The sequence below is a fragment of the Bombyx mori genome, chromosome 8 (assembly GCF_030269925.1).
Source record: "Bombyx mori chromosome 8, ASM3026992v2".
NCBI lineage: Eukaryota > Metazoa > Arthropoda > Insecta > Lepidoptera > Bombycidae > Bombyx > Bombyx mori.
In genome coordinates this window covers 9,329,890-9,356,571 of record NC_085114.1, presented here as the reverse complement: position 1 = coordinate 9,356,571, position 26,682 = coordinate 9,329,890, and the positions used below count along the sequence as shown (strand labels likewise).

General features: G+C 36.5%; 3 protein-coding genes across 9 annotated transcripts; 1 reads left to right on the top strand and 2 right to left on the bottom strand.

The window, feature by feature from the left end:
* Window positions 1–277: 277 nt before the first annotated feature.
* On the bottom strand, window positions 278–7,481 carry LOC732894 (FtsJ-like methyltransferase-like). 5 transcript variants are annotated; one of them, NM_001046895.3, is given in 2 exon segments: window positions 278–1,255; window positions 1,346–1,436. In NM_001046895.3, a coding segment is annotated over 1 exon segment (897 nt). In that variant the 5' UTR covers window positions 1,208–1,255; window positions 1,346–1,436; the 3' UTR covers window positions 278–310.
* Window positions 6,537–20,644, top strand: CYP354A1 (cytochrome P450 9e2-like). 2 transcript variants are annotated; one of them, NM_001279366.1, is given in 9 exon segments: window positions 6,537–6,864; window positions 7,342–7,493; window positions 10,308–10,431; window positions 11,872–11,990; window positions 12,742–12,920; window positions 13,418–13,497; window positions 16,255–16,470; window positions 18,256–18,507; window positions 19,698–20,644. In NM_001279366.1, coding segments are annotated over 9 exon segments (1,551 nt in total). In that variant the 5' UTR covers window positions 6,537–6,608; the 3' UTR covers window positions 19,871–20,644.
* On the bottom strand, window positions 20,633–25,131 carry LOC101737968 (tRNA (cytosine(72)-C(5))-methyltransferase NSUN6). 2 transcript variants are annotated; one of them, XM_062669737.1, is made up of 7 exons: window positions 25,071–25,131; window positions 23,846–24,041; window positions 22,728–22,884; window positions 22,247–22,454; window positions 21,844–22,134; window positions 21,519–21,700; window positions 20,633–20,767 (listed from the first exon to the last, which is right to left on the bottom strand). In XM_062669737.1, the coding sequence occupies exons 2-7, from the start codon at window positions 23,859–23,861 to the stop codon at window positions 20,650–20,652; spliced, it is 972 nt and encodes a 323-aa protein (XP_062525721.1). In that variant the 5' UTR covers window positions 23,862–24,041; window positions 25,071–25,131; the 3' UTR covers window positions 20,633–20,649. The 2 variants fall into 2 exon arrangements, with proteins under 2 accessions (XP_062525721.1, XP_004932136.1); XM_004932079.3 differs by having other exon boundaries at window positions 24,789–25,117.
* Window positions 25,132–26,682: the final 1,551 nt, after the last annotated feature.

Here is a 26,682-nt window from a genome sequence, read left to right as displayed (position 1 = left end):
TAACAATTTTCTTTAACAGTGTCAATAATGTTGACTAAGATATCATATATATCTATTTAGGAGCTATCCAGTTGATGTTTTAGGGGTTGGCCATTTGAGTGACACTTTACTCAGCTCTTCCCTGCACTTCCTACCATTGACACACTGTCTATTGTTCTGCATATGATGCTAAGAGTAGTAGCCATATGTGTCTTATCATATGATGCTGGTCTAATTCCAATAGTAATAAAACAAATATTTAATTAAAGACAAATATGTGGGGACTGATAACAAGATATAACAAAAGGAAATTTTATAAGATATATTTTATTTATTTAGGAACATGATTTATTTTCATTTTTTTTGTTTTTTCCAAAACATCTTTGTAAGGCGGATTGATAGGACTTTGTATTGGATTTTTATACTCATAAGATGTTTGTCCTTCAAGCAGTAGAGAATATGATGTATCCGAGTCATAGGCACTAAGATCTCCACAAGCATTGAATGGCACTATAAATCTATTTATTCCAGTAAAACTATTAAAATCAGAATCCAAATCAAAGTATTTATGATCTAACAGTGGATTGACCATATTCGGCACATAATCTTCTGGGGGATTGTATTTCTCACAAATTACAAAGGCTTCAATGCTCGAATTTCTTGAACTCCTAGGTTTGGATACTGTCACAAGTTTAAAAAACTGTTTTAATTGTGAGTACAGCAGGGAAACATCTTTTCCTCTGAATATTTTGGCCACAAATGTACCTCCATTCTTAAGAACATGGGTTGTTATGTTCAATGCAGCGAGTAATAACTGAGATTGGACATATTCATCAATATCATGTAAGCCTGTTACATCTGGTGCACCATCACATACAACCAAATCTGCTTTGAGGCCTTGGAACTCTTCTATTATAGCATTTGCTGTTTCTTGTTTGGTAATATCCCCTTGAATTTGTTTCACTCCCGGTAATGCTGCCATCGCCTGAAGATCAACAGCAACTATTTTAACATCCTCAGTATTTACAGCATTTTGTCGAAGATTCTTGGTTAAAACTTGACTCCAACTGCCTGGTGCTGCGCAAAGATCCACTGCACGCAGTACACCATTAAATATGTTGTATTCCTCGTTAATTTGCAAAAGTTTAAATGCGCTACGTGCACGCCAACCTTCTTCTTTAGCAAGCCTGTAATATATATCTCGCTTATCTTTGGATGTCTTGCCCATTTTTTTTTTCTACGAATGAAATTTACGACTTCAAAATAATTAAGAATGCTGAAATAAAATATTTAATATATTTATTTTATTAATATATATATATATATTAGTATTTGGATAAGGTGGGTAATGTTTATTTTTCCACACCTGTATAGTAGTAAATAAAATATTAACGCATTAAGTAACAGTACCGTCCATACCTAACCTACTTTTGTCTCTTTGAGTAGTAGTAGTCAAATACAATAAGTGTATAATCTATGGTAGTAGTATTATTTTTCCAACTGGAAAGGCAAAGGTATCATACCATCAGCCTAGTCTTTTATATATTTTTATTTAAGAAAAATGATATTATGAAATGACATGAAGTTGATTAATATGAAACATGGCATGAAATGAAGTGAAATGAAATAGAATGAAATGAAATGAGATGATATGAGATGAAATATAATCTCAGTAAAATGATGGTCATTTACTGAGACTTTTTCAATGGACTTTTTGGAGGATACTGAGAAGTTACGCTCAGCGGCTTTGTTTCATTTTCCCACATTTGTGCACTTTCACAAATACTAAGCAGTTAATAAACCACCGTACCAAGTAAAAAATGTGGTAGATTACGATATCAATAAATATGGAGAGTAGAAGTAAGGAGTGCCGCCTGTGTGTATGAAAAAGTATCCATTAAAATCTGCTAAATAAGGGCCACCCTTACAGTAGCAATCGGGTAAATTAATTGTAACTATACTGAGATCTTAGAACTTATATCTCAAGGTGGGTGGCGCATTTACGTTGTAGATGTCTATGGAGTCCAGTAACCACTTAATACCAGGTGGGCTGTAAGCTCGTCCAACCGTCTAAGCAATAAAAAAAAAATAAAAAAAGCGTTGATAGTTATTAGAATAAGATAGAGAAAAAAAAGGACGAACTGTAACTGTAAGCACTATAAAATCACAAAAAGTATTTTATTTAAAGCTGATAAGAAAATGCAATCGATGTCTCCACGTTTTACCACAGAAATAATTTTAGGTTATATTGACGAAATTTGTTTGGAATACGTAAACATGTGAGGTCTTGTATAGATCGTCTATTACACTGTCACTAACTACTCTAGTCTAGTATGTAATCGTTACATTGAAAACCACCAGACAACAATAAAATACAGGAACAAATGAATGAATCTTATTCATCATCATCAGCCTGTATCTATCCACTGCTCGATGTAGGCCTCTCCCATAGTCCGCCACAATGAACGATCCTCCGCCTTCCGCATCCAATCTCTCCCAGCATATCGCCGCAAGTCATCGGTCCAACGGGCAGGGGGACGCCCAACGCTGCGCTTACCGGTACGCGCTCTCCAGTCCAGAACACGTCTGCTCCATCGGCCATCGGTTCTGCGACACGTATGTCCAGCCCATTGCCATTTCAGCTTGCTAATCTTTAGGGCTATGTCGATTACTTTGGTTCTTTGACGGATTTCCTCATTTCTAAGTCGATCCATCAAAGAAACTCCGAGCATACACCTTTCCATAGCACGCTGAGCGACTTTGAACTTACGGACTAGACCTATGGTCAATGTCCACGTTTCGGCGCCATATGTCATGACCGGCAGCACGCAAACGTTGAAGACTTTTGTTTTTAGGCATTGCGGGATTTTATTATGTTGGCAAAATAAATAATATTTTATTTCATTTCATTTGATTACATAAGGGTACTATTCTAGTTGGTGAGCTTATGAACAAATGAACTCTGAAATGAGCGTGGGGATTCCCTGATTAGATTTGTTGTTATATTAATATAAATGTTACCTTATCTAAAAAACAATCATGAAATCAAAATTTCAATGTCAATAATTTGTAAAATTACAAAATCGTAAATTTCGGTAGATTTTGATACCGTCCATAAATGGTACGGTAGATAGTAAATCGATCGATACGGTATGTCTACCGTAATTATGGTATAGTTTGAGACACTGCCACTAATATGTATGTAGTAACGAATCTTAGAAAATACACTGATTTTGTAAAGACATGACCTACTAACGGTAGTTTTACCTAACACTTAATGCTTATGATACGCAAACTACAGAGTACGGTTCTACCTCAGAACCTACCTCAGAGCTTTGACTGAGCTCGTGCTCGTCTACCTGCTTTGGTGAAACTAAAAAGTTATCCGGGATACAACTAATACCTATTTTCAATTTGCCAAAAAAGAAAATTTTTGTTTAACGATTAATTTACCGTTTACCGATTGCGTAAGGTACGGTAAAGATATTTAACCGATATTGACAACTATTAAACAAAACTCTTTAAGAGTAAGTAAGAGCCAAGAAGTGAAAACTGCCCAACAAACTTTACTCAATTACAACTTGTGAATATATCACCCTAAATTTAGGCAGACAGCTCGAATTACTGAGTCTATCCGCACTTGGAAATTGCGGATTATTGGTATATAGGAGGGTAGAGGCATGGAGGATAGAACTAAGCAGTAACATCTGTGTTTTATTATTATTATTATTTTTTATTGCAGCTATGCCCGGATGGGTAGGTGAGCTCACGAGCTCTCAACCTGAGAGAATTTACTCAAGAGCAGTACTTCGCATGATCTACCACCGGATCGGAATCACAGCCCACTGAGAAGATCCAGCGAGAAACTCAGTGGGCTTAAATCTTCTCAGCGCCGGAGTCGTATCTGGAAGCTCTAGCTAGTTCTTGTCTCGCACGTGTCAAAAATATCTTGGAGCCATTGACGTTGCGTGTGACATTTCGCCATTACTAAACTTGCATAATACTACCAGTCTCGACTTCTGGTAATGAATTCTTTTTTTTTATTGCATAAATGGGTGGACGAGCTCACAGCCTATCTGGTGTTAAGTGGTTACTGGAGCCCATAGACATCTACAACGTAAATGCGCCACCCACCTTGAGATAAAAGTTCTAAAGTCTCAAGTATAGTTACAACGGCTGCCCCACCCTTCAACCCGAAACGCATTACTGCTTCACGGCAGAAATAGGCAGGGTGGTGGTACCCACCCGCGCGGACTCACAAGATGTCCTACCACCAGTAAGAAGTGTATTAAAAAGTGCCCGCTAAATGGGAGCCAGTGAAAGTGGCGCCAGTGAAGGAGTAGCAAGTGGAAGAATTTTAAAAACAGCGACATAAACTACCACATTTCGGCTATGTTTCAATAAACACTGCAAACACTATAAGGCGTTGTCTTCACTTCAACAAAAAAGTATTATTTCAATAATATTTAAATAAAATAGTTTTTTAAATTAAATTTTGGTTAAATAAATAACAAATAAATAAATAAATATTGTACTAACAATCACGCCACGTTAACTGGTCCCGTGATAAGTTCGTAAAGAACTTGTGTTACAGGTACCAGATAACGGATATAAATGTAAGATTTTTATTATACACATACATATATTTAATATACATCCATAACCCTGGAATAGACATTTATATTTATCATACAATTATCTTCCCTTGGCAGGATTCGAACCCGCGACCCCCTTGTGTAGTGACCATGTCACTTACCACTACACCAGACGGCCGTGGTTACATTTAAAAATTGAATATTTCAGTCATAGTCAGTTGAATTAATCGCTTTTCTACTATCGAACATATCGTCGTGCAAGGTGAACGACACAAAACCGCGCGTAAGATCTCTCGTGCGGTGCCGCGGTGGACCGACCAAATTAAGTCTGAAATGAGTATCTTATATGAGTGCAGTAAGTTGGCCTCGAGTAGGAAGAAGTTGCAAGATGTCGTAAGACGTATTAAATCTGCCTCCTCCAATTTTAAATAATGACCATGACAATACCACTTTTTCAAGACTGAAGCGATTAAGAATTTAACATTTAAATTGTGATAATATACACATGTTTCAATTAAATGTTACTTGTACGCTATGTACTTAATGATCAAAACAGGCTATATAAATTTGTAGTATGATTGAATACGCATTGCAGTACACAATGAGCATAGTTAATATATCATGTAAATAGTGAGTATATTAGATAAATAAGTTGATGTAATATGTTAATTAAGTTTTATCTATGCAAGTCGATAAGTAGGCATAGATAAGGTGAATGAAGTTAGCCCCTCAAAAAAATTTTTTTTTCCTATTTTATACTTATTTTCTATTAATTCGTTTGTTCATCATTTGTTCATGATTGTTCACTGTTAATAATTGTTTGTTCTGCATTTATTTATTTAAAAAAAAAATTTAAAAATATACCTACAAGTTAGCCCCTCTAATGCAATTTTTAATATTTTTTCATCCTTAATGACTCGTAAATATTCATTTTCGATTGTTCTTATATAAAACACGTTTGTTCTCTTTCGAAATTGCTCGTTTTTTGTTTAATTTACTATTTTTATTAGTTGAATAAATATATGCAAAATATGTGTACTGCGCATGCGTCAACTATAATGCCTAAACTGTCTACGCGGTTTTAATCGTGAAAAAAAAACAAATATAAATCCTGAAGGAGCAATTAATTGGTATACAGTTTAATTAAAAAAAATTAAAAAATAAATAAATGAAATAATGTGCATTGGCGTTAAGTTAGACCAAATACATTTTTTCCATCCTCCTACTTATCGTTATGAAGGTATAAAAAAGATAGGGAGTTCACATAGGTAATATAAACAAATAAGTAAATATGTTCATTATTTATCTTTCAAGAGATCATGTAGGTATACATTATAATAACTTTTTTACACAGTCGAAATTATATTCCTAACATTAATAAAATAACATTTTAATACGATAGGTAAGAGGATGGAAAAATGTATTTGGTCTAACTTTACGCGAATGCACATTATTTCATTTATTTATTTTTTAATTTTTTTAATTAAACTGTATAGCAATTAATTGATCCTTCAGGATTTATAATTGTTTTTTTTTCACGATTAAAACCGCGTAGAAAGTTAAGGCATTATAGTTGACGCATGCGCAGTACACATATTTTGCATACATTTATTCAACTAATACAAAAAATGAGTAATCTCGAAAGAGAACAAATGTATTTTATATAAGAACAATCGAAAATGAATATTTACGAGTCATTAAGGACGAAAAAATATCAAAAATTGCAATCGGGGGGCTAACTTGTACATATATTTTTAATAATTTTTTTAAAATATATAAATGCAGAACAAACAATTATTAACAGTGAACAATCATGAACAAATGATGAACAAACGAATTAATAGAAAGTAAGTAGAAAACAGGAAAGAAAAATTTTTTTGAGGGGCTAACTTCATTCACCTGCATAGATAATACCTACACATTTAACTATGGTGCTTGCTTTTAATGATCTGAGTAAAAGATGATAAAAGCGAATAACGGAGTGTTTATTTACATTTTTTGAATCTGAATTTGAACTAACAAATTAAAATTAAAATGAATTTTTCACCTGGTACAGTGCAAATATTACAATTCATTCAAAATGATTGGAAGTTAATATTGATTTTAACTCTTCTAATATTTATTTACTACTACTACACAAATACATTTGATTATTTTGAGAAAAGAGGTGTCCCGTTTAAGAAACCTATTATTTTTCTTGGAAATCTTGGACCGCGTTTGAAAGCCGTAAAGTCGTTTCACCAATACCAATTGGATATCTACCAATATTTCAAAGGTCATCCATACGGCGGTGAGTTTTTTTTAATGAAAAATACCCTAGATTCTTTCGCAATGCGATTTAATTTTATTGAGGAACCCATGACGCCTAGATGTATGTTTATCAGAGCCCGTTGATACTACGAATGCGCCCTATCTTGGAACTTGAGTCGAAGTTTTATGTTTTCCAAAATGATTGGTGTGCTTTTAAAATGGATTACTTTTTATTAAAATTGGCAAGATCATGAGAGCATTGCTTTAAGGCCGAACCGCTTCATGGCCCACCCTTGTAGGTAATGGAACGGTGAAGTCACATCTGTTCATGAACACGTGACTGAAGTGGATGTACTGAAAAATCATGAAATAGAAATATATGTAAGATATAAGAGAAATCAGTAGTATGATTTATCAGAATGTTAGTAATTACTGAAATATTTCAAATTTTTGTTATCAAATATGATTAAACTATGGTTGTGTACAAAAATGTAAAATATTTTTTTATTTGTTCAAGGTACCTTTGATGGAAGACGTCCAGTTCTACATATTTTAGATCCTGAGCTTATTAAAGCTATAATGATCCGGGATTTTGATCATTTTACTGACCGTAACACTTTGAACAGTATGGAACCACGATATCTGAGTCGGTCTTTGCTAAATTTAAAGGTTTTTGACCAATGAAATTATGTTTTGTACTTGTATCTTATCTTTTCTTTTTGTTATTGGTTAAACATATAAACTAGCTCATGCCTCACCAAGTGGTGTCTAAGTAGACATAGATTATAACATGAATGCAGTTGTCTACCTTGAAACATTTAATAGTAAAACAACTCTACCACTCTTCAAAAAGCAGCCGATTGGCTCTGCCGGGCATTGCTGAAGTCCATGGGCGACAGTAACCACTCACCATCAGGTGGGCCCTACGCTTGTATGCTTGCAAGGGCAATAAAAATATTAAAATAATAGATGAAAAAACTAAAAAACACACTTTATATAAAATTCAACTAAAAATAGAAAATAAATTTTAATAAATTTAAATTGAAAATAGTGTAAAAAAAATATATTTTATTGTAAAAAAAGAGTGGGGTGCATGGTGTTATTAGTTGTAATTTTTTTTCTGACAGATATTTGAGTAGAAGAATTATTATTTCAATAATATCTTAAAAAGCACCCTACACCTTTTTTAACATAAAATATATATATATATATATTACACTATTTTCAATTTAAATTTATTAAAGTTTATTTTCTATTTTTTAGTTGAATTTTATATAAAGCGTGTTTTTTAGTTTTTTTTAAACGATTATTTATTTTTCATTTTTTATTAAATTTTGCTATAAAAGCGTATTTTTAAAACTATTAAGTACTTTAACATCAATTTCTGCCTTATCGACTATAGATAAAAATTATATAAATTGGCAAAAATATTATTTTGCAAATTGAATAATGGAATAATCTTATCAAATTAGTGTATTGTGATCGGTCCTCGATAAATCTACAAAGTTTGAATAAAATCTGGCAGTTTAAAGTGGGTCAAAATCGCGTCTAAAGGAGTCAGCTACAAAAATACAAACAAGTGAAGCTAAAATAAAAATAAAAAGTAAAATCAACCTCTTTTTTTTTTTTTTTTTTTTTTTTTTTTCCCACAAACATCTTATGTAAATAGAAATTATAAAATTGCCGGCAACTTTGTAGTTAAGCCTTCGTCAAACAGAACGCGTACTTAGCGCCGCGTACTTAACGTCACGCTCTTTTCATGTCACACAAATTGACTAGATGAGTCTAACGCTCCTTGACGCAACGCATTCGCCAAATCATAGTGCCCTCGATAGCAGTGTGAAAATTTAAAAGTATTAAGAAATCGAGTGATTCAGATGTGGCATTGTATAAGCATGGGTATTTTCTAACTATTTATATCATTTTTTCGGGCATTATCTAGTATTTTAATACACATTCACTCGGACGCGCCTGACGTCAATGCGTCCTAACGCCGCGACAGAGCGCTGCGTACTTATAGCGCTGGGGCTCTGTTTGACGGTATGTTATAATAGCCGGCAAACTTCTTGAGCATTTGTTGACGTAGTGGGGGTAAGTTTGCGCATGGTACACTCACGTGCAAAAACATTATTAACTCTGCGTCATAATGCAATTAAATTATTAAAATCAACATATGTATTTATTTATATATTTATTAGAACATCAACAAAAAATATAGGTTAATAATTGTAATAACTTAATCTTGGGGTAAAATAGATATTCCTTCTATTAAATTAAAACTAGAGCTGTTGCCCGGTCTTGGTTCAGTTGAAGCGAAGCTGGTATTTGTAATTTTTTTTTCTTTATCATAATCTTAACCATCATCATCACTGTTTTTATCACCCGAGTTGCTATCATCGTGATGAGTCGACATAGGGAGCATCGGTGTAGTTTACAACTCGGTCGGTTCGGTCTACTTTTTTGTCTATAATTAATTATTTTTTGAAGATATTCGATTCGTAGTAATCGAATGTAACTTTTTTCAATTACCAGCTTCCGATTATTTTCTGTTTTTTTCCATCTGAAGCCTAGCTCTTTCATAATTCGTCGTAAACTTCATACCGAGCCATTAAAATTAATATCTTCTTTAAATTTTTCGAAGCCTTTCCACGGTACGGAGTTTCGCTGCTTGTTATGTAGTTATTATGATTACATCTTTTTATTACAGATTGAACGAAACTATCCATTCCGGTAACTTTCTTCTTCCCTGATCTTTTCTTACCCGGAGTCCGAAACACGGCGAGCAAGCCAGAGCCTTTAGCTTCGTTATTAATGCACCTAACAGTACTCACGGATGTTTTTGTTGCTTCCGAAGTCTGTTTTACTTTTTCCATATCATTCTTCCCCTGTTTTATAATGAAGCAATATACGTCGTAAACAATTTTTCTACCCTTTCTTTTGAATACTACACCAGTTTGTCGCGGCATAGTGTATTTTTTATAAAAAATCAACAAACACTCAACAAATAGCAATGGCAACAAAGTCAACAAACAATTATAACAAATAACTTAACGATTAATAACGATAGACTTTTCACTGTACGCAAGCGTACTTTTGGGAGCAAGCGGAAAGAGGGCGCGGTGCGGGACGCAAGGTTCGACTGATCTACCAATAACGCGCTCGATACGATGTCCCCTGCCGTCGCGCCTCACCCTCACCACCAAAGTGATCTAAAATTCGGTTCTGCGCAGTCAAGGTCATTTGCTCAAGAAGTTTGCCGGTTACTATACCATAGTAGTACGTCATAGCGCGGCGTCAGTTTATCGCTCTAGCGCGCGCTAATTAAGCGTTCTGTTTGACGAAGGCTTAATACTGGGCGTTTGGAACCAGAGAGCGGTACCGCTTTTACACTAGCCCTCTTGGAGTTCGTACAATTCCACCCTCGTGCATCTGGCTCAATGAAGTGATATATGTACACTACTAAACTAGTAATTTTTTTTACAGGGCTTAGAATGGAAAGGCGTTCGCAGCACATTAACACCTGCCTTCAGCTCATCACGCTTAAAAAATATGATTCCACTCATACAACAGTGTTCTAAGCAGATGGTCGAATTTCTCAAGAAATTTGGTACGTACCATACATTAAAAATGATGAAAAAAGCATGCATTTACATACTTATTTTATTCTTATTTTGAATGACATCTGTGTGCTTAGTGCGAGTTTTTTAACGTTTTCGATAGCGTAAAAGTTAACCCAATTTTGTATGCAGTTGGAACAGCGCCACTAACGGCAAACGTAGTCAAACGATCCCGTTTCATACAAATATGAGCTAACTTTTACGCTATCTAGAACATTAAAAAACTCGCACTAAGCACACTCAACTTATAAGAAAATACTATTCATGAGAATACTTGAAAATTCTAGTTAGCTTGTGTGTAATGTTGTTAATTTATTTTTAAAATACTTTATATTAAATTTTATGATATGAAGTCAAATTCGCTATATAAAGTTTTGAACATAGTGTATTAGTTTTACAACAAATGTTGAGTCTAAATCGTCGCTATCGCTCAAGGTCTTCAGCAACACCGGGGACACAGCCACGCTGAGTTTTCGTTAAACTTCAATTGAAATAATACATACTCTGCATTTCGCGAATTAGGCTATACGTTATAAATGACTTGAAATATTGACCTTGAAATTGCGACACAGACGCCTGCAGCAACTAAAGTACAGGTCACCGTACTAGGTCAGGCTACATAGTCCAAAGCTTCAGCCCACTGAGTTTCCCGTCGAATCTTCTTTGCCCCTACCTGTTTACTGGTAGCCTAAGAGGCTATTCCAGCTACGCCCGGACGGGTAGGTGAGCTCACGGACTCAACCTGAAGAATTTGCTCAAGAGATATACTTCGCATGATCTACCTTTTTTTTCCTACCTAAGCTAAGAGCCTTGAGAGGCTATATCAGTAGCCTTAACTAGTAGGTGAGCTCACGAGGCTCAAACCTGATGACTTTGCTAACACGAACCCTAGCAAGAGCCGTGCTTCGCAGAATCTACGAAACGCGACCCCCTGAGAAGATCCGGCGAGAAACTCAGTGGGCTGTGTCTGAGGGTTAATTTACTCGTCGAACCCGTCGCTTGCGACGAAGGGCTTGCGAGAACGATGATCGGTGCTTGAGGTACCTAAAAGTACCGTTAGTGGATCGGGAGGATCCGAAATGACGTGTTTTGGGCGACGTCGACTGCTTTCCATTCTGTCCGCAGGATCAGGAATGTAGTTACTGGCGGCCACGATGAGAGGGTTCTCGTGTCGTGTCGCTTTATCGAAGTGGCATGATCTACCACCGGATCAGAATCGCAACCCACTGAGAAGATCCGGCGAGAAACTCAGTGGGCTTAAATCTTCTCTACGTCGGAGTCGTATCTGGAAGCTCTAGTTCTTGTCTCGCACGTGTCAAAAATATCTTGGAGCCATTGACATTGCGTGTGACATTTCGCCATTACTAAACTTGCATAACACTACCAGTCTCGGCTTCTAGTAATGAATTTATCAAATTGTCTTGTTTCAGATGGGAAAGAAATTGAAATGAAACAAACAATGGGTCATTTCACATTAGAAGTTATCGGTGCTTGCGCATTTGGTATTAAATGCGACGCTTTGAGTAATGAGAATTCACGATTTGTCAAAGTAAGTATCTAACCACATTGTGTTATGAAATTCCCGCCATTAGACAGATTCTGATGCTGAGACGGAGTTCACGAACTTCACAAACTCCTTTGGCGATGCGATGACAAACCGGGCGATGACGTCACACTTGTCGACAAATTAGTACAAAGTTTTAATTGAATCAGACGGAAAGAGCTGCAGACGCTCTAGAAGGCAAACGAATAGTAATTGTTATAACATCAAAGCTCATGTGTAGCCAAAAAAAAAAACAGACTTTTTCTCAAATTCTTACTTGACTCTCATCTGTTGGGAGTAGAGGTTCGAATGTTTATGCATAACAGGACGACCACAGCTACCATTACCTTCGACATGAAAATATCAGGACTGAAAAAGCTAGGACCAATTTTATCATCTAACTCTTACAAACTTAAAATTTTATCCACCGTTTGTGTCGCACTTTTACTTTAAGTAATATTTTTTGAAATGGATCGAATTTCTTCGTTTTCTTCACTGATTTTCGCGGACAGAAAACCAAAAAAAAAAAGTGGAATTACCTATTTATGGTTCTGTTTTTAGGTTGTAATTTGTTTAACAGTATAATTTTTACTTATAAAAACAAAAAAAACTCTTTCCAATGTCATGTAATATCAACATCTATTCACAAGTTTTTTTAAAATTGGAAGGTACAAGAAATTTCTTGATAACATCTCCCGTTGGAGTTTCGTGTTTATTTACCTACTCCGAATAAAAAATACTTGTGGTTTGTTTGTAGGTCGCAGAAAAGTTCGACTACATGCCCAAATACAAACGAGTTATATTACTCATGTTATTAGTATTTATGCCTAAAATGATCAGATACCTCCGGCTATCGTTTCTGAATATTGAATATACCGGAGAATTAGTGAGAATGCTACAAGCAGCCAAAGCTGAAAGACGATCTTCAGAGTCAAAGTAAGTTTTAGTACGTTTTAAATAATTTCATTACATTTCTAGGAACATGTAAGGTTAGAGAAATTATGTATGTATGTATATATTCGGTCTGTCGATTATTAATCGCGACTGGCACAGGCCACCATTGGTTTTTGGGATTTTTTTTATTGCTTCGATGCGTGGTCGAGCTCACAGCCCACCTGGTGTAAGTGGTTACTGGAGCCCATAGACATTCACAACGTAAATGCGCCACCCACCTTGAGATATAAGTTCTAAGGTTTCAATATAGTTACAACGGCTGCCCCACCCTTCAAACCGAAACGCATTACTGCTTCATGGCAGAAATAGGCAGGGTGGTGGTACCCTCCCGCGCGGACTCACAAGAGGTCCTACCACCAGTAATTACGCAAATTATAATTTTGCGGGTTTCATTTTTATTACACATTTTTATTTTATTCAAAATTTATTAGTGTGATAATAATTAGATTTGGTTTAATGAATTTTTTTGTGATTTTTAGGAAAGGAGACTTCTTACAGATTCTTATTGATTTCGCTGCAAAAGAAACTGCGCAAAACGATACAGCTAAACGGGAAATACGTAAGTTTAACTATTATTATGAATACACTAAGTTATCTTATCACGACATAAAATAATTCTCTTTATCAGTAAATCGTTTTAATTCTCTTATGAAGATACAATAGAAAATTACACATACAATATAAATGCAAACCTACATCTGTAATGCCGGAACCACACTGCGCTATTCGCTATTCGTTATGCGAGCTATTCACGCGCATACGGCGAAGTGTGGAGAGTATATTCGCCAATATTCGCTTTATTCGTACGCATAACGCATAAGGACGAATAGCTTTTTTTTTTCCTACCTAAGCTGATAGCCTTGAGAGGCTATGTCAGCGTAACCCTAACTTTAGTAGGTGAGCTCACGGGGCTCAACCTGACGATGTTGCTAACACGAACCCTAGCAAGAGCCGTGCTTCGCAGAATCTACTACCGGATCGGAAACGCGACCCACTGAGAAGATCCGGCGAGAAACTCAGTGGGCTGTGTCTGAGAGTTAATTTACTCGTCGAGCCCTTCGTCGCAAGCGACGGGTTCGACGAGAACGGTGACCGGTGCTTGAAGTACCTAAAAGCACCGTTAGTGGATCGGGAGGATCCGAGATGACGTGTTTTGGGCGACGTCGACTGCTTTCCATTCTGTCCGCAGGATCGAGAATGTAGTTACCGGCGGCCACGATGAGAGGGTTCTCGTGTCGTGCCGCTTTATCGAAGTGGCGCATGTACGCCGACTGAAGATACTTACTGATGGACTCTAAGTCCAGGTCGTCATGGAGGTCGACGTTCCTGACGAACCACGGGGCTCCGACGGCTATCCTGCAAAAACGGGATTGAATAATTTGAAATGATTTTAGGTGTATGCGGGCCGCGTGAGCGAACACTACACTTGCATAGGTCATGACGGGGCGTATGCAAGTTTTGTAGAGTGTCACCTTATTTCTAAGGGACATTTTACTTCTCCTACATATCATCGGGTAGAGACGTCCTAGAATGAAGGCGGCACGGTCGCGTACCGTCTTGATGTGGGGGCGGAATGTCATCCTACTGTCGAGGGTGACGCCTAAATATTTGACCTTCGGGGCCCACGGTATAGGCTGGTCGAACATCGTGATTGGGCGAACGGCGGGGGCGGAGGTGTTGACGCGCCTAGTCGGGAGGGGGACGAATAGCAAATACGCGTATCCGTCGACTTGTCGGTTTTTTGACTCACTTCAAAGGACACGAATATGGCGAATATGCGCATCGACTGCCCACAGTTCGGTGTGTCATTCGCTCGCTTGTGGCGGTCGTGTATTGACGTGTCTTATGACTTGTAATCATCCACCAGCGTTTTCTTTTCGGTCTTTTAGTAACTTTGTACAAGTATTGGTAAGAAACATTTAGGAAATAATAAATTGCGGCAACTCTTAACACGTCCATCGCTCCACGCAAACAAGGCACATATTTGCCTTATTTGGCATAATTCAGCGCACAAGTTCGAAGTGTGGATGGCATGTTTGTTGTTTGCGCGCTTAACAAATATTTTGGCGAATACGGCGTAGTCACATAACGAATAGTGCATAACGCAGTGTGGTTCCAGCATAACAGAAGTGTCTTTAGGGTAACAATTAAAATTAATTAAAATCTCCTACTATTAAAATTTGTCGTGTTTCATTTTAACACACATAAAGGCACCGGTTTTGTTGGAGGCTTTTAAATGCGAATGTTCACGTTTGGAAACTGGGCGTTTTGTGCGCACGCATGGGCACCACCGCCCTGCCTATTTCTGCCGTGAAGCAATAATGCGTTTTAGTTTGAAAACAGAGACATAGAACTCCTGTCTCTAAGTAGCGGCATTTTCTTTGTTGATGTCTATTGGCTCAGGTAACCAAACACTCAACAATTCTCAGAAGTTCTCTGCTCTCCCTTTTTTATCGCTGGGGAATCACAGTTTACGGATACTCGATCACGAAGGGTAGCGCGCCAGGTTGTCTGAATCAGGCGCCTACAAAGAATTAGAGGAAGAGGTCGCGAATTCCTCGCCCTCTTCCAATTGATCGTAGTGTTGGAAGGTCGTGATGCTGTCCACGTATACTTGTCTATGACGCACTGCATTTGAATTTGTATTATGTTCTTTTATTTTTGATGTGCGGTGTCATTCTATGTTAAATTTTCTCATCTACAAGTAAACACAGAGTTTTTAAGTATATTTACGTTTTAATTAATTGCTATAGCCGCTAGTCCACCCTATCACCTATGAGTCTATTTTGTCTATCTCCCTTGTATTGAAAAGCCTACTATGTGTATGTAGTGTTTGGGATCTCTATAAAAAATATTTTATTTGCCAGACCACGTTATATATGAAACACTCGGTTTCTAATACACAATTTTCTTTCTTCATTGTGGAAAGAAAAATCATGAAAATATCTTAGTACTAGTAGTAAAAGAAAGAAACGTCATAGCGCTCAGGAAACAAAACGGCAGGAACGCTTCCTATGAAACTTTCAGTACGGTGTGCTTAGTGCGAGTTTTGTAACGTTCTCGATAGCGTAAAAGTTAACTCAAATTTGTATGCAGTTGGAACAGTGCCCCTAGCATTTCAACTCCATACAAATTTGACTTAACTTTTACGCTATCGAGATCGTTAAAAAACTCGCACTAAGCACACAGAGCATGGAAATAACCGAAGTCCCTCTGTAGGCTCAAAGATTCCAAACGTTAAAATTAAACAGCATTAAACACGCGGATTTAAATTGCGAGAGTATTTTTATTATTAGCATATTTGATTGATTTGCAGTTCTGGACGATGATACGATCGATGCACAGAGCCTGCTATTCCTGATAGCTGGATACGAGACCTCCAGTACTCTTCTATCGTTCGCTATCCACGTACTGGCCACTAAACCTGATTTGCAAGAGACCCTGCGTGCTCATGTTCAAGAAATGACAAAGGGAAAAGAAATGAGTTATGAATTGTTGGCGCAGATGGATTATCTAGAAGCATTCCTTCAAGGTAATAATCAGTCAATAAACTGGAAAGGATTTGATATTTAAGATTAATACTAAATTTATAGTTTCGTGAGCCGCTTCTGCCAGAAAGGGCTTGATGATTTTGTGAGAAAGAAATTACCGCGAAGAAATGGATAAACAACATATACCTAGTCAGGTCATAAATTCTGTCACATGTTTAATGTAAAATAATTGAAACAAGTTTATTCATTATGTAACCATTCATATACCAAAATAAACTTAACAAAACATAGATTCTTATGACACTAAAGTTTATTCAAAATGACCTCCGTGATTTTGAATACAGGCCTTCAATCTGCGCGGCCAGTCGTCTATCGCAGCACGAACGAGGTCCATGTCAATATCGGCGGCTGCCTTAATCAAGGATGTCTTGAGTGACTCCAAATTGGGATGAGGCTTTGAGCACGCCTTTTCCTCCAAGTGTTGCCATATCTTGTAATCTAACAGATTCAAATCTGGACAGGAGGCGGGCTAGTCTTCGTGCCGGATGAAGTCGATTTCACGCGCCGCCAGCCAGTCTTGTGTGCTCTTCGCTCTATGAGCTGGCACCGAATCTTGTTGGAATACCCAGTGCCTGTTATTGAACATGGTATGAGAAACAGGTTCCACAAGGTTCGTCAGGACTGTATTTTGATACACAACTGCATTCGTTTTTACACCTTTCTCACAAAAATGTACCTCTGTTAAGCCCCAATATGAAACTCCCAACCATACCATGAGCGAGGATGGAAAATGACCTCGTTGGACACGCGAAATACGGTTGCTCGCTTCTTCACTACTGTGTGCGTACACCTTATCATTTTGTTTGTTGTAGCTCTCTTCTACGGTAAAAAAATTTTCATCCGAAAAAAGAATTTCCCGATATTTTTTTCCCGCGTACCGCTTCAACAAAGCGCAGCATCTCTTCAGTCTCAGGTCCATTAGACGAGCATTCAAACGATGTCCTGTTTTTCTTCGATATGCCCGAAGCCCTAAGTCTTCATTTAACACCCCTTTCACCGTGGTTCTGCTTAACCCCATCTGAAGGGCCAACAGTTTCTGCTTACGTTTGGGATTTCTTTGAATTCGCGCCTTCACAGCTTTTATCATTGCTGGAGTCCTAACAGACCGAGGGCGACCACTTCTTGACCTGTCATCTACACTAGAGTCTTCATTGTATCGTTTGATGGTACAATAAACGAATCTTTTGGTTATATTAAAATTTTTCAGTATGTTAAAAATTTGAATTGGCGCGTAACCGCAACGATGCAACGCAATAACTGCAACACGGTCTTCTTTCAGCGTCCACTCCATATTTAAAAATGAGTAAAATTCTAAAAGTATACATTTTTATTTTCATGAACAATTCGAAATTCGAATTCAATAACCTTTTTTGTGGCCAGCATTCTAAAAGAAAAGTTTTTACTGTGTGACAATACTTATGACCTGACTAGGTAGAAGGATATTGCGGCATTTTGTTTTTGGTTAGCTTACATGGTGAGCTGAAGGTCCGTCTAGTGTTAAGTGGTTACCGGTACTACATCATGATTATTCCTGCTCAATGTTGTCAAAACAGAAGTGTCATAACATCTATTATTCAAAGCGAAATGCATGATCGCTTTCTTTCCCTCTCTCTCCCTCCCTCCCTCCCTCCCTCCCTCCCTCTCCCTCGAACAGAAATACGCTCGAGAGATGATTTTGTAATATGCCCTACTACCAATACTTAGCATTTTATTTTGCATGTAATCTAAAAGGAGATATTTAATTGAATTTGTTTTTATATTTTCAGAAACTCTCCGCATATATCCGCCAGTGGCTCGAGTGGATCGTATCTGTACGAAGCCATACATAATTCCAGGAACGACAGTACATGTAGGTGTCGGCGATGCTGTAGCCATCCCCGTGTACGGACTACACATGGACGAGGATATATATCCTGAAGCAAGAGAATTCAAACCGGAACGATTCATGGACGATCAGAAAAAAGATAGGCCTTCACATCTGTACCTGCCTTTTGGTGCAGGACCTAGAAACTGTATAGGTAAGTGTGTCATATAAGCAATAATTTTTTTTTACCCTTATTAATTTATCACATCTCATCATCTGAGATAACAAGAAGAACATGACGGTTCTTGGCACGTCCGGAAAAACGAGGATGTGGAGAGGCTATTTGGTGAGCCAAATATTCTGGGATGAAGGCGTGGAGGCTAGGATTGCTCGGGCATGTAATGCGTATGGAGCAGGATCGGACTGTATAACGGGTGTACGCAGATGTACTGGAGGGACGACGCCCCGTAGGGGGGCCCAAATACCGCTGATCTGGAAAGAAATTTACTTGAGCTCCAAGTGTCGGACTGACAAAATGTTGCGCAGCGCCAGGATAAATGGCGACGTTCATTGTCGGAGGCCAGGACCCATTTTCGGGTCATAGCGCCAGCGCAGCAGTAGTAGTAGTAGTTTATTATTGTTATAATCGTGCATTTTTTATTTTATTTTATTTTATAGATGGGTGGACGAGCTCACAGCCTACCTGGTGTTAAGTTTTTTTTTTTTTTTTTTCTGAAGCCCATAGACGTCTACAACGTAAATGCGCCACCCACCTTGAGATATAAGTTCTAAGGTCTCAGTATAGTTACAACGGCTGCTCCACCCTTCAAGCCGAAACGCATTACTGCTTCACGGCAGAAATAGGAGGGTGGTGGTAATTATTCACAAGAGGTCCTACCACCAGTACCTAATTACACATATTATAATTTGGCGGGTTTGATTTTTATTACACGATGTTATTCCTTCACCGCGGAAGTCAATCGTGAACATTTGTTGAGTACATATTTCATTAGAAAAATTGGTACTCGCCTGAGATTCGAACACCGGTGCATCGCTCAACACGAATGCACCGGACGTCTTATCCCTTAGGCCACAACGACTAGTTACAACGGCTGCCCCGCCCTTCAAGCCGAAGCGCATTACTGCTTTACGGCAGAAATACGCAGGGTGGTGGTACCTACCTGCGCGGACTCACAAGAGGTCCTATCACTAGTACAACATCCAACAACCACCAGTGCATCAACAAAATCACCACCAATTTTGTTGGTTTTAAGGTGCATTTCCGAAAAGCCCTGTATACAATTGCCTGCGACTGTTATAGTTGAGATTTTAAGTACCAAATTGACCCATCAGCATATTCAATATTTTTGAATATTCAATTATTATTTATAAATTTTTTTGCAGGCTTAAGATTCGCCATGATATCCGCGAAAATAGCAATGGTCGCATTAATGAAAAATTTCAAATTTTCTGTGTGTTCAAAAACAATGGATCCCATTGATTTCGATAAGAGAGCTGTTTTGCTGAAATCAGCCAAAGGATTGTGGGTTCGTATTGAATTAATTGATCTTTCCTAATTACGACACGAATGGAATTGTGGTGTAGGTTAATGATAGATAACAAACACGGGGTAAAACAAGGTTTAGAATAAAAATACCAGTATTCCTATTAATTACGAGTATCATGTAATATGTAATTGTGATAATATAAACTTGCCATTTTAATACGAATGTAACAAAAGAGATTGTGATAAAGAACAAACTATATAAGTAATTTATTTTCTCACTGTATTAATAATAGGAAATCTATAATTCTTACAATATAAGAATTTTTATTTTGTACAATTATAGGATTAAGTAGAGGGATTTATTTCAAATGTTTGAACGGTGATATTATATTGTTTATTACTTTGTTTATTATCCTTAACGTTGAAATTGACTTAATGGGTTTTTAATGAAACCGTGACGTTTAGGCAAGTACCATATTGTATTTAGCCATACGGGTGACGTCATCACATTTATTTCCTTCAAAATAAATATAAATAGACGATTTAAAAAGATTTTCATGTGATAAAAAATATACATTTATATAATTTCCATTTTGAAATGTTAATTAGTGCTCGTAAAATTAAATTATATCCCTATTGGATATATTAATAAATATATACTCGATGTTTACTGATGACTATAGGCATAAAAAAATAATATAATTATTAACTATGAGATTTCGTTAACAATTTAGAAATATGTATGTATTAAAATAAATTTGTTTCATTTTTATCTCTTTTATAATGTTAAATGTTGGAAAAGGTTAATGTTATTAAATAATAAAAGACGTGGTCACTTCTCAAATCTATTTATTTATTATTTGCCGTTTTCGTAAAGGCTGCTATGAAAAACCCTATACTATCTCGATATATTTCATCTGCAGGTCGTAACGCATCTATGTGAGGCCCAAAGCGTTGCACCATTTTTCTGTAAAAGAAAACGAAATGTATGAATTTTACAACATAATAGCTCAGACTGTTCGCAGTATAAGTATACCTTTTTTGCCTCCTACCTAAGCTGGGAGCCTTAGAGGCTATTTCAGCGTAACCTTAACAAGTGGGTGATCTCACGGGGGCTCAAACCTGACGACGTTGCTAACACGAACCTTAGCAAGAGCCGTGCTTCGCAGAATCTACCACCGGATCGGAAACGCGACCCACTGAAGATCCGGCGAGAAACTCAGTGGGCTGTGTCTGTGGGTTAATTTACGATGACCGGTGCTTGAGGTACCTAAAAGCACCGTTAGTGGATCGGGAGGATCCGAAATGACGTGTTTTGGGCGACGTCGACTTCCATTCTGTCCGCAGGATCGGGAATGAAAAGTGTACCCATAATCTATAACTGATAGGGTAAAATTGGTACCTCTTCAGTATGGTACAGCTACTTTCGAATTATTACTTAGTACTGTAAAGGTTACCGTACTCTACCGCTAACCTGAGTATAACCAAATACACATCAGCATTTGTCTAAAACGATATACGGTTTTTATAAAGAACTAAGTTTATTACACACATTTTTGTCTTTATAGCCAAATCTTATGGCCCAACTGATGTTAAGTAGTCACTGTTGCTCATGGACATTAGCAGTGCCGGTAGCACAACCAAGCCTCAGCCTACTGAGATTTTTATATATGAAACAAATAATTAGATCCTAGAACAACTTCATGTATTGGACTCACCTCTGTTCATCATCAAGACCTAAATTAGGTAGACCAGGCCCTCCGAGGAGTGGTTCAGCAGGTATAAGTTTTAAACATGGAAACTTTTCTAGCACCCATGACACCAGACCTTCATTTTCATCTTCAGTTATAGTACAGGTACTGTAAACTAATTTACCACCAACTTTCAATAGTTTTACAGCCTAAAATAAAAAATGATTTTACGATGTATGCCTAAATATTTTAGTTTTGTATTGAAATATTATATGTATATTTAATGCGACTCATACGGTGTTGAAATAGATTTATGAAAAAAAATAATCAAAAAACTTCGGATTCAATTTACCTCACTTATCAGTTTACGTTGTAGGAATTTGTAGGATTTTATCATTTTCGGTGACATCATGTTTATTAATTGAGGTCGTTGCCCCAAGCCACTACAAGGCGCATCAAGGAGTATTTTATCGAAACAATTCGATGGAAATGGGGGTCCATTTGCTATTCCAAGACTTTCTTCCGAATGACACTTGGTGGCATCAAATGCATAAGCTGTGACGCAAGTAACACCTTGGATTTGACAGGTTTCTCGAATCCTTTCTGTTTTTTCTAATGTTTTATCTAATGCTGTGATGCATGCCTAAAATTTTTGCTTTCGATTTTAAAATTAATGTTGTGCTAAAAATTAATATACTTAGGTTTCAGTATGAATAATCATTATAATAAAATTAACCATAACTTTACTGATATACCTGATTTTTAGACATCTCAGCCAGATGTGTTGTTTTGTTGCCTGGAGCAGCACACATGTCGAGTATGTATTCATTAGATTGTGCATTGACTACCCAACCGCATACAATAGATGGTAAGTTTTGTAAGAGAAGTTCACCTTTAGGACAGACAGATTCATTCACAACTGGCAATCTAGACACAGGCATTAAAGTATGCACAGCGATACCACTGAAAAGATAAAAAAATGAGGTTTATATAAAGTTATTGAAGATTTAAACGAAATGAAGGAAGACAAGCTGTATCGCGTGATTCCAATCTAGTGCTGTGTAGAAATTATGCCTTTTATGTAACTATGCCTTGTGTACAAAACCGGTATTTTGTAAAATATGTGTTTATTAGTATTATTAGTAGTAGAAAATACGCGTCAATTCAATTGACAAAAAAAAAAATTGTTTTTATAAATTACTCTGCTTTTTAATGAACTTTCTTTTGGTAACAGACCTTGGCTTGATTCCATTATCAAATAATTCGGACCGCAACATTTTTAAATATCCCGTACCCACATATTTCTTCTTCCCATCATACAACGATTTCAATCCTCTTTTGCATTTCTTTTCAAGGTCACCATAAATGTCTACTTTTTCATCTAAATGGAGACCTATAATTTATAATAAATATTGACATATAAAAATATATAGAAAAACCTTCAAATATATCTTTAGTCTCGAGTTTAGAAATCTCGTCTCGAAATAGTAATAAATATTTTTTATAATTATATATTTCATTAAATACAATTTTTTCTACGACATTTACGTTGTGATATCTCTGGTGCTCCTGTAACCAAATAGGTGACGCCAGGTGGACTGTGTACCCGTTCACCTAGCTATGCAAGGTTATAAGAATTTTAACTGGTTTGAAGCAGTTAAAATCAAGAATTTGTTATGAAGCATTTTAATTTTAGTTGGAACAACGCTCCTAGCGCCAGACTTAATGGTACGGTTCAGCTGCAGAACAACTACATCTGCAGATTGTTAAATCCCACATACCCAGCGCGCCCCCTAGGCGCGGGAATCTTAAAAGTTGCTTCAAAGTCAATAAAAAAAAATGCATTTTGTTTTTTAGAACGTCGCCAAGCCCTTCATCGCAAGCGACGGGTTCGACGAGAATGATGACCGGTGCTTGGTAACTAAAAGCACCGTTAGTGGATCGGGAAATCCGAGATGACGTGTTTTGGACGACGTCGACGGTTTACCATTCGGTCCGCGGGATCGGCAATGTAGTTTCCGGCGGCCACGATGAGAGGGTTCTCGTGTCGTGCCGCTTTATCGAAATGGCAAATAATATACAGGAACAAACAACTACATATTGTTTTATTGAATTAATTGAATGATGAACTGTATGAAACAGTATCACATTCTTTTTTAGTTTAATTTCGCTCATGATGTTTTTAATCTTAAGAGCCCTTTAACTTGAGCAGAAGATGATAGTATTTTTTTAGTCTTTTGGTACAAGAATAGTGGTAATAGTATAACAATTGCAAAATTGATATAAATTTCAATTATAAAATAATATATAAACCAGTTATATTCTAATAAAATTAATTCTAGCTATTTACTTACTGCTTGGAAGACCCATTACTCCTGGAGCAAACACATGAGCACCCCTTAATACTGCAGCAGCACATAATGCATCAACAATCACCTCCTTCCCAGTTGGATCCACTATTACACTTTCAGACCATCTTTCTAATATAAGACAGTCAGGTTTCAAAAAGTAAAAGCTAGGGATCTGCTTGGTAGCAAATACATCGGCTTGCTAAAAATGTTTGAATTCCATTGATAAATTCCAACAATAATCAAATGTGTTATTTTTTGTTCCACCATCAAAATTATAATAAAATGTCAAATAATAATAATAGAATAACAGGTATGAACTGCAAAATAATTCAATTTATATTAAAACATCTAAGAAATGCTTTTTTCCTTGTATTCCAAATGAACGGTTGATGGATTGAATAGAGATTGGGTCAGTTATTTTAAGATCAGAGAATCCTACAATAATAGTAGTTCTATTCATCAGGGAAGTACACGTCTTACGGCTATGCTAATTAAATATTCCCCTAGTTATAGTAGCAATACTCTTCCTAAAACTACTTCAATTACTTTTTTCCACTCTTCTAAAACCAGTACTTCAATTTACCAGTGGCATAATTTAAACCATACGTGTGTGCATTCTATTGTATAAAGCATGACAGCCTCATTACTAAAAAGTTAAGACTTCATTCTAATTTCACAATGGGTAGTGGCATACACCTAAGATATCTATGGGCTTGTGAGTACAGATATGTACCAGGTGGACAGTGCCTATTTACACTAGGAATGAATACATAGCTTAATGTAACTGGTCTGCATCATTCTATCGATAATTAAGAATTCAATCTAATGCCAGATCATGCCTCAGGTTGGCCAGGGAATTTAACTTTCGGTGTCTAAGGGTTTCAGGACCGCTTAAATAATATGAAACCATGAGAGAACATTAATTTAGTGAAAAGCTCACACACACTTGCAAGAGGTATTGTTGTAAACTTTCATGGTGATTTTTTTTTAATATGTTTACACGAAATGTTGTATATTTAGGCGTCTCCATAAGCCATTTTTGTAAATCCATGTTAACATTTTATAATAATAAATGTGAAGAAGTTTTAGGTTACACAGGTAATGATAAGTAGTGGTTTATCTTAAATATGAAGCGTATTATCTATAGTAGTTTACACATTTACGTTAAATAGGTTTTTAATAAAAACAGCATGTTTTTAATTAACTACAAGGTATAATTTTACTTTACTTGTCAAATGTCAAAAACAAATTATTTTGCTGAAAATCTGCACAGACAAACTAGCAAGTCTGAACTATTCTTGGAAGTTAATTAGTTAGTCTATGACACTGACTACCTAATTAAAAAAATACTTTTCTATCGTTAACTAACCGTTGGTACATAAAGGACTATTAAAATTACGTGCGAACTGGCAAGTAAGCTCCCGGGTTCAATTTGGGAAGACTTGCTAACTAACATATTTGTTAGTTAGCAAGTCTTCCCAAATTGAACCCGGCCATTGCTCATTCAGCTAATACTAGTTCTAGCAAGAGTAGTGGTTCGCTGAATTTAAGAATACTACTTTTTTTTTTATTGCCCTTGTAGGTAGACGAGCATGCGGCCCACCTGATGGTGAGTGGTTACCGTCGCCCATGGACTTCAGCAATGCCAGGGGCAGAGCCAAGCCGCTGCCTACCGCTTAATATTCTCCTCAAGCCTCTTTAAAGAAGGACATGTCATAGCGCTCAGGAAACACCGTAGAGGGGAGCTCATTCCATAGCCGGATGGTACGTGTCGTTTATAAATCTATTTCAGTGGTACACTGAGGCCACATGTCCATGTTGTGTAGAACGATTATGTATTAGTCAAGTAAAGATGAATAAATAACATAGAGTATAAATTTTTATAGTTTTGATTTTATAAAGCGACTACAACCAGGGCCGGATTTAAACTTAATGCCGCTCCTGGGCACCGGAAAAAAAATCGCCCCAATACTGAAATTTTAGCTAAACTTAAGCCTTCGTCAAACAGAACGCGTAATTAGCACGCGTCATAGCGCGGCGTCAGTGTAGCGGCTTTATAGTTCATATATTTTATTTTTCAAAATTAAAATAACCAATCTATTGCGGAAACTTTATCATATTATGTCATGTCATATATTCCAAAAACATTAGTAAATATATTTTTTTTAACAATTATAAATGACTAAGGGTGACTCATAATTATATTACAACAAAAAAAACGAATAAAATTTCTTTAAATACAGAAAATAGAAAAATCGATTATTATTTTAAATCTCCAAGGAAATAAACTGATTAAATCATTTTGATTATTAATTTTTATCGAAGGTGCCAAAGTTAAAATTCACAAATAATGGATGAATTAAATTTCTTGAATTATAAATTCAAAGGAAAATTATTAATTATTAGGATTAATTATCTATATTGAGCAATCTTGATAAGACCAAAAAAAAATTTTACTTTCAAAATATTGCCGCCCTGGGCACTTGCCCCGATTACCCTTAGTATGTAAATAGTCCATTTAAATGAAAACTAATTTTCACTAAGACAAGAATAAAAACTTACTGAATAGATGATCATATGAAAAAAGTTTTTTTATAGGTAGTTTTCTTTTCAGTTTTTTTTTTATTGTCAACAATTGTGATTTTAAGAAATTAGGTCTTTACGTAAGTCTTAAGCTGACTAGTGATGTAGATGTATAATGTTTTACAGTTTTAATCTCGTCAAAAGTAAATAGTGTATGTTTTCTTGATGGACAAATAAGTTTAAATGTAATGTAATGTTTAATAATAAAACCTTGAACCTTGCTTCCTTTCACTCACGCTCATACAGAATATTGTTCA

Excerpts from the sequence above, each read along its gene's own strand:
- LOC732894 (XM_062669554.1), bottom strand. The coding sequence starts at position 1,207 with ATGGGCAAGACATCCAAAGATAAGCGAGATATATATTACAGGCTTGCT.
- CYP354A1 (XM_062669538.1), top strand. The coding sequence starts at position 10,374 with ATGATTCCACTCATACAACAGTGTTCTAAGCAGATGGTCGAATTTCTC. Across the intron at positions 12,921-13,417 it reads AGACGATCTTCAGAGTCAAA|GAAAGGAGACTTCTTACAGA; the intron begins GTAAGTTTTAGT and ends TGTGATTTTTAG. Across the intron at positions 18,508-19,697 it reads AGGACCTAGAAACTGTATAG|GCTTAAGATTCGCCATGATA; the intron begins GTAAGTGTGTCA and ends ATTTTTTTGCAG.
- LOC101737968 (XM_004932079.3), bottom strand. The coding sequence starts at position 24,893 with ATGGATTTACAAAAATGGCTTATGGAGACGCCTAAATATACAACATTT. Across the intron at positions 22,135-22,246 it reads CTGAGATGTCTAAAAATCAG|GCATGCATCACAGCATTAGA; the intron begins GTATATCAGTAA and ends CAAAAATTTTAG. Across the intron at positions 21,701-21,843 it reads AACGTAAACTGATAAGTGAG|GCTGTAAAACTATTGAAAGT; the intron begins GTAAATTGAATC and ends TTTTTATTTTAG.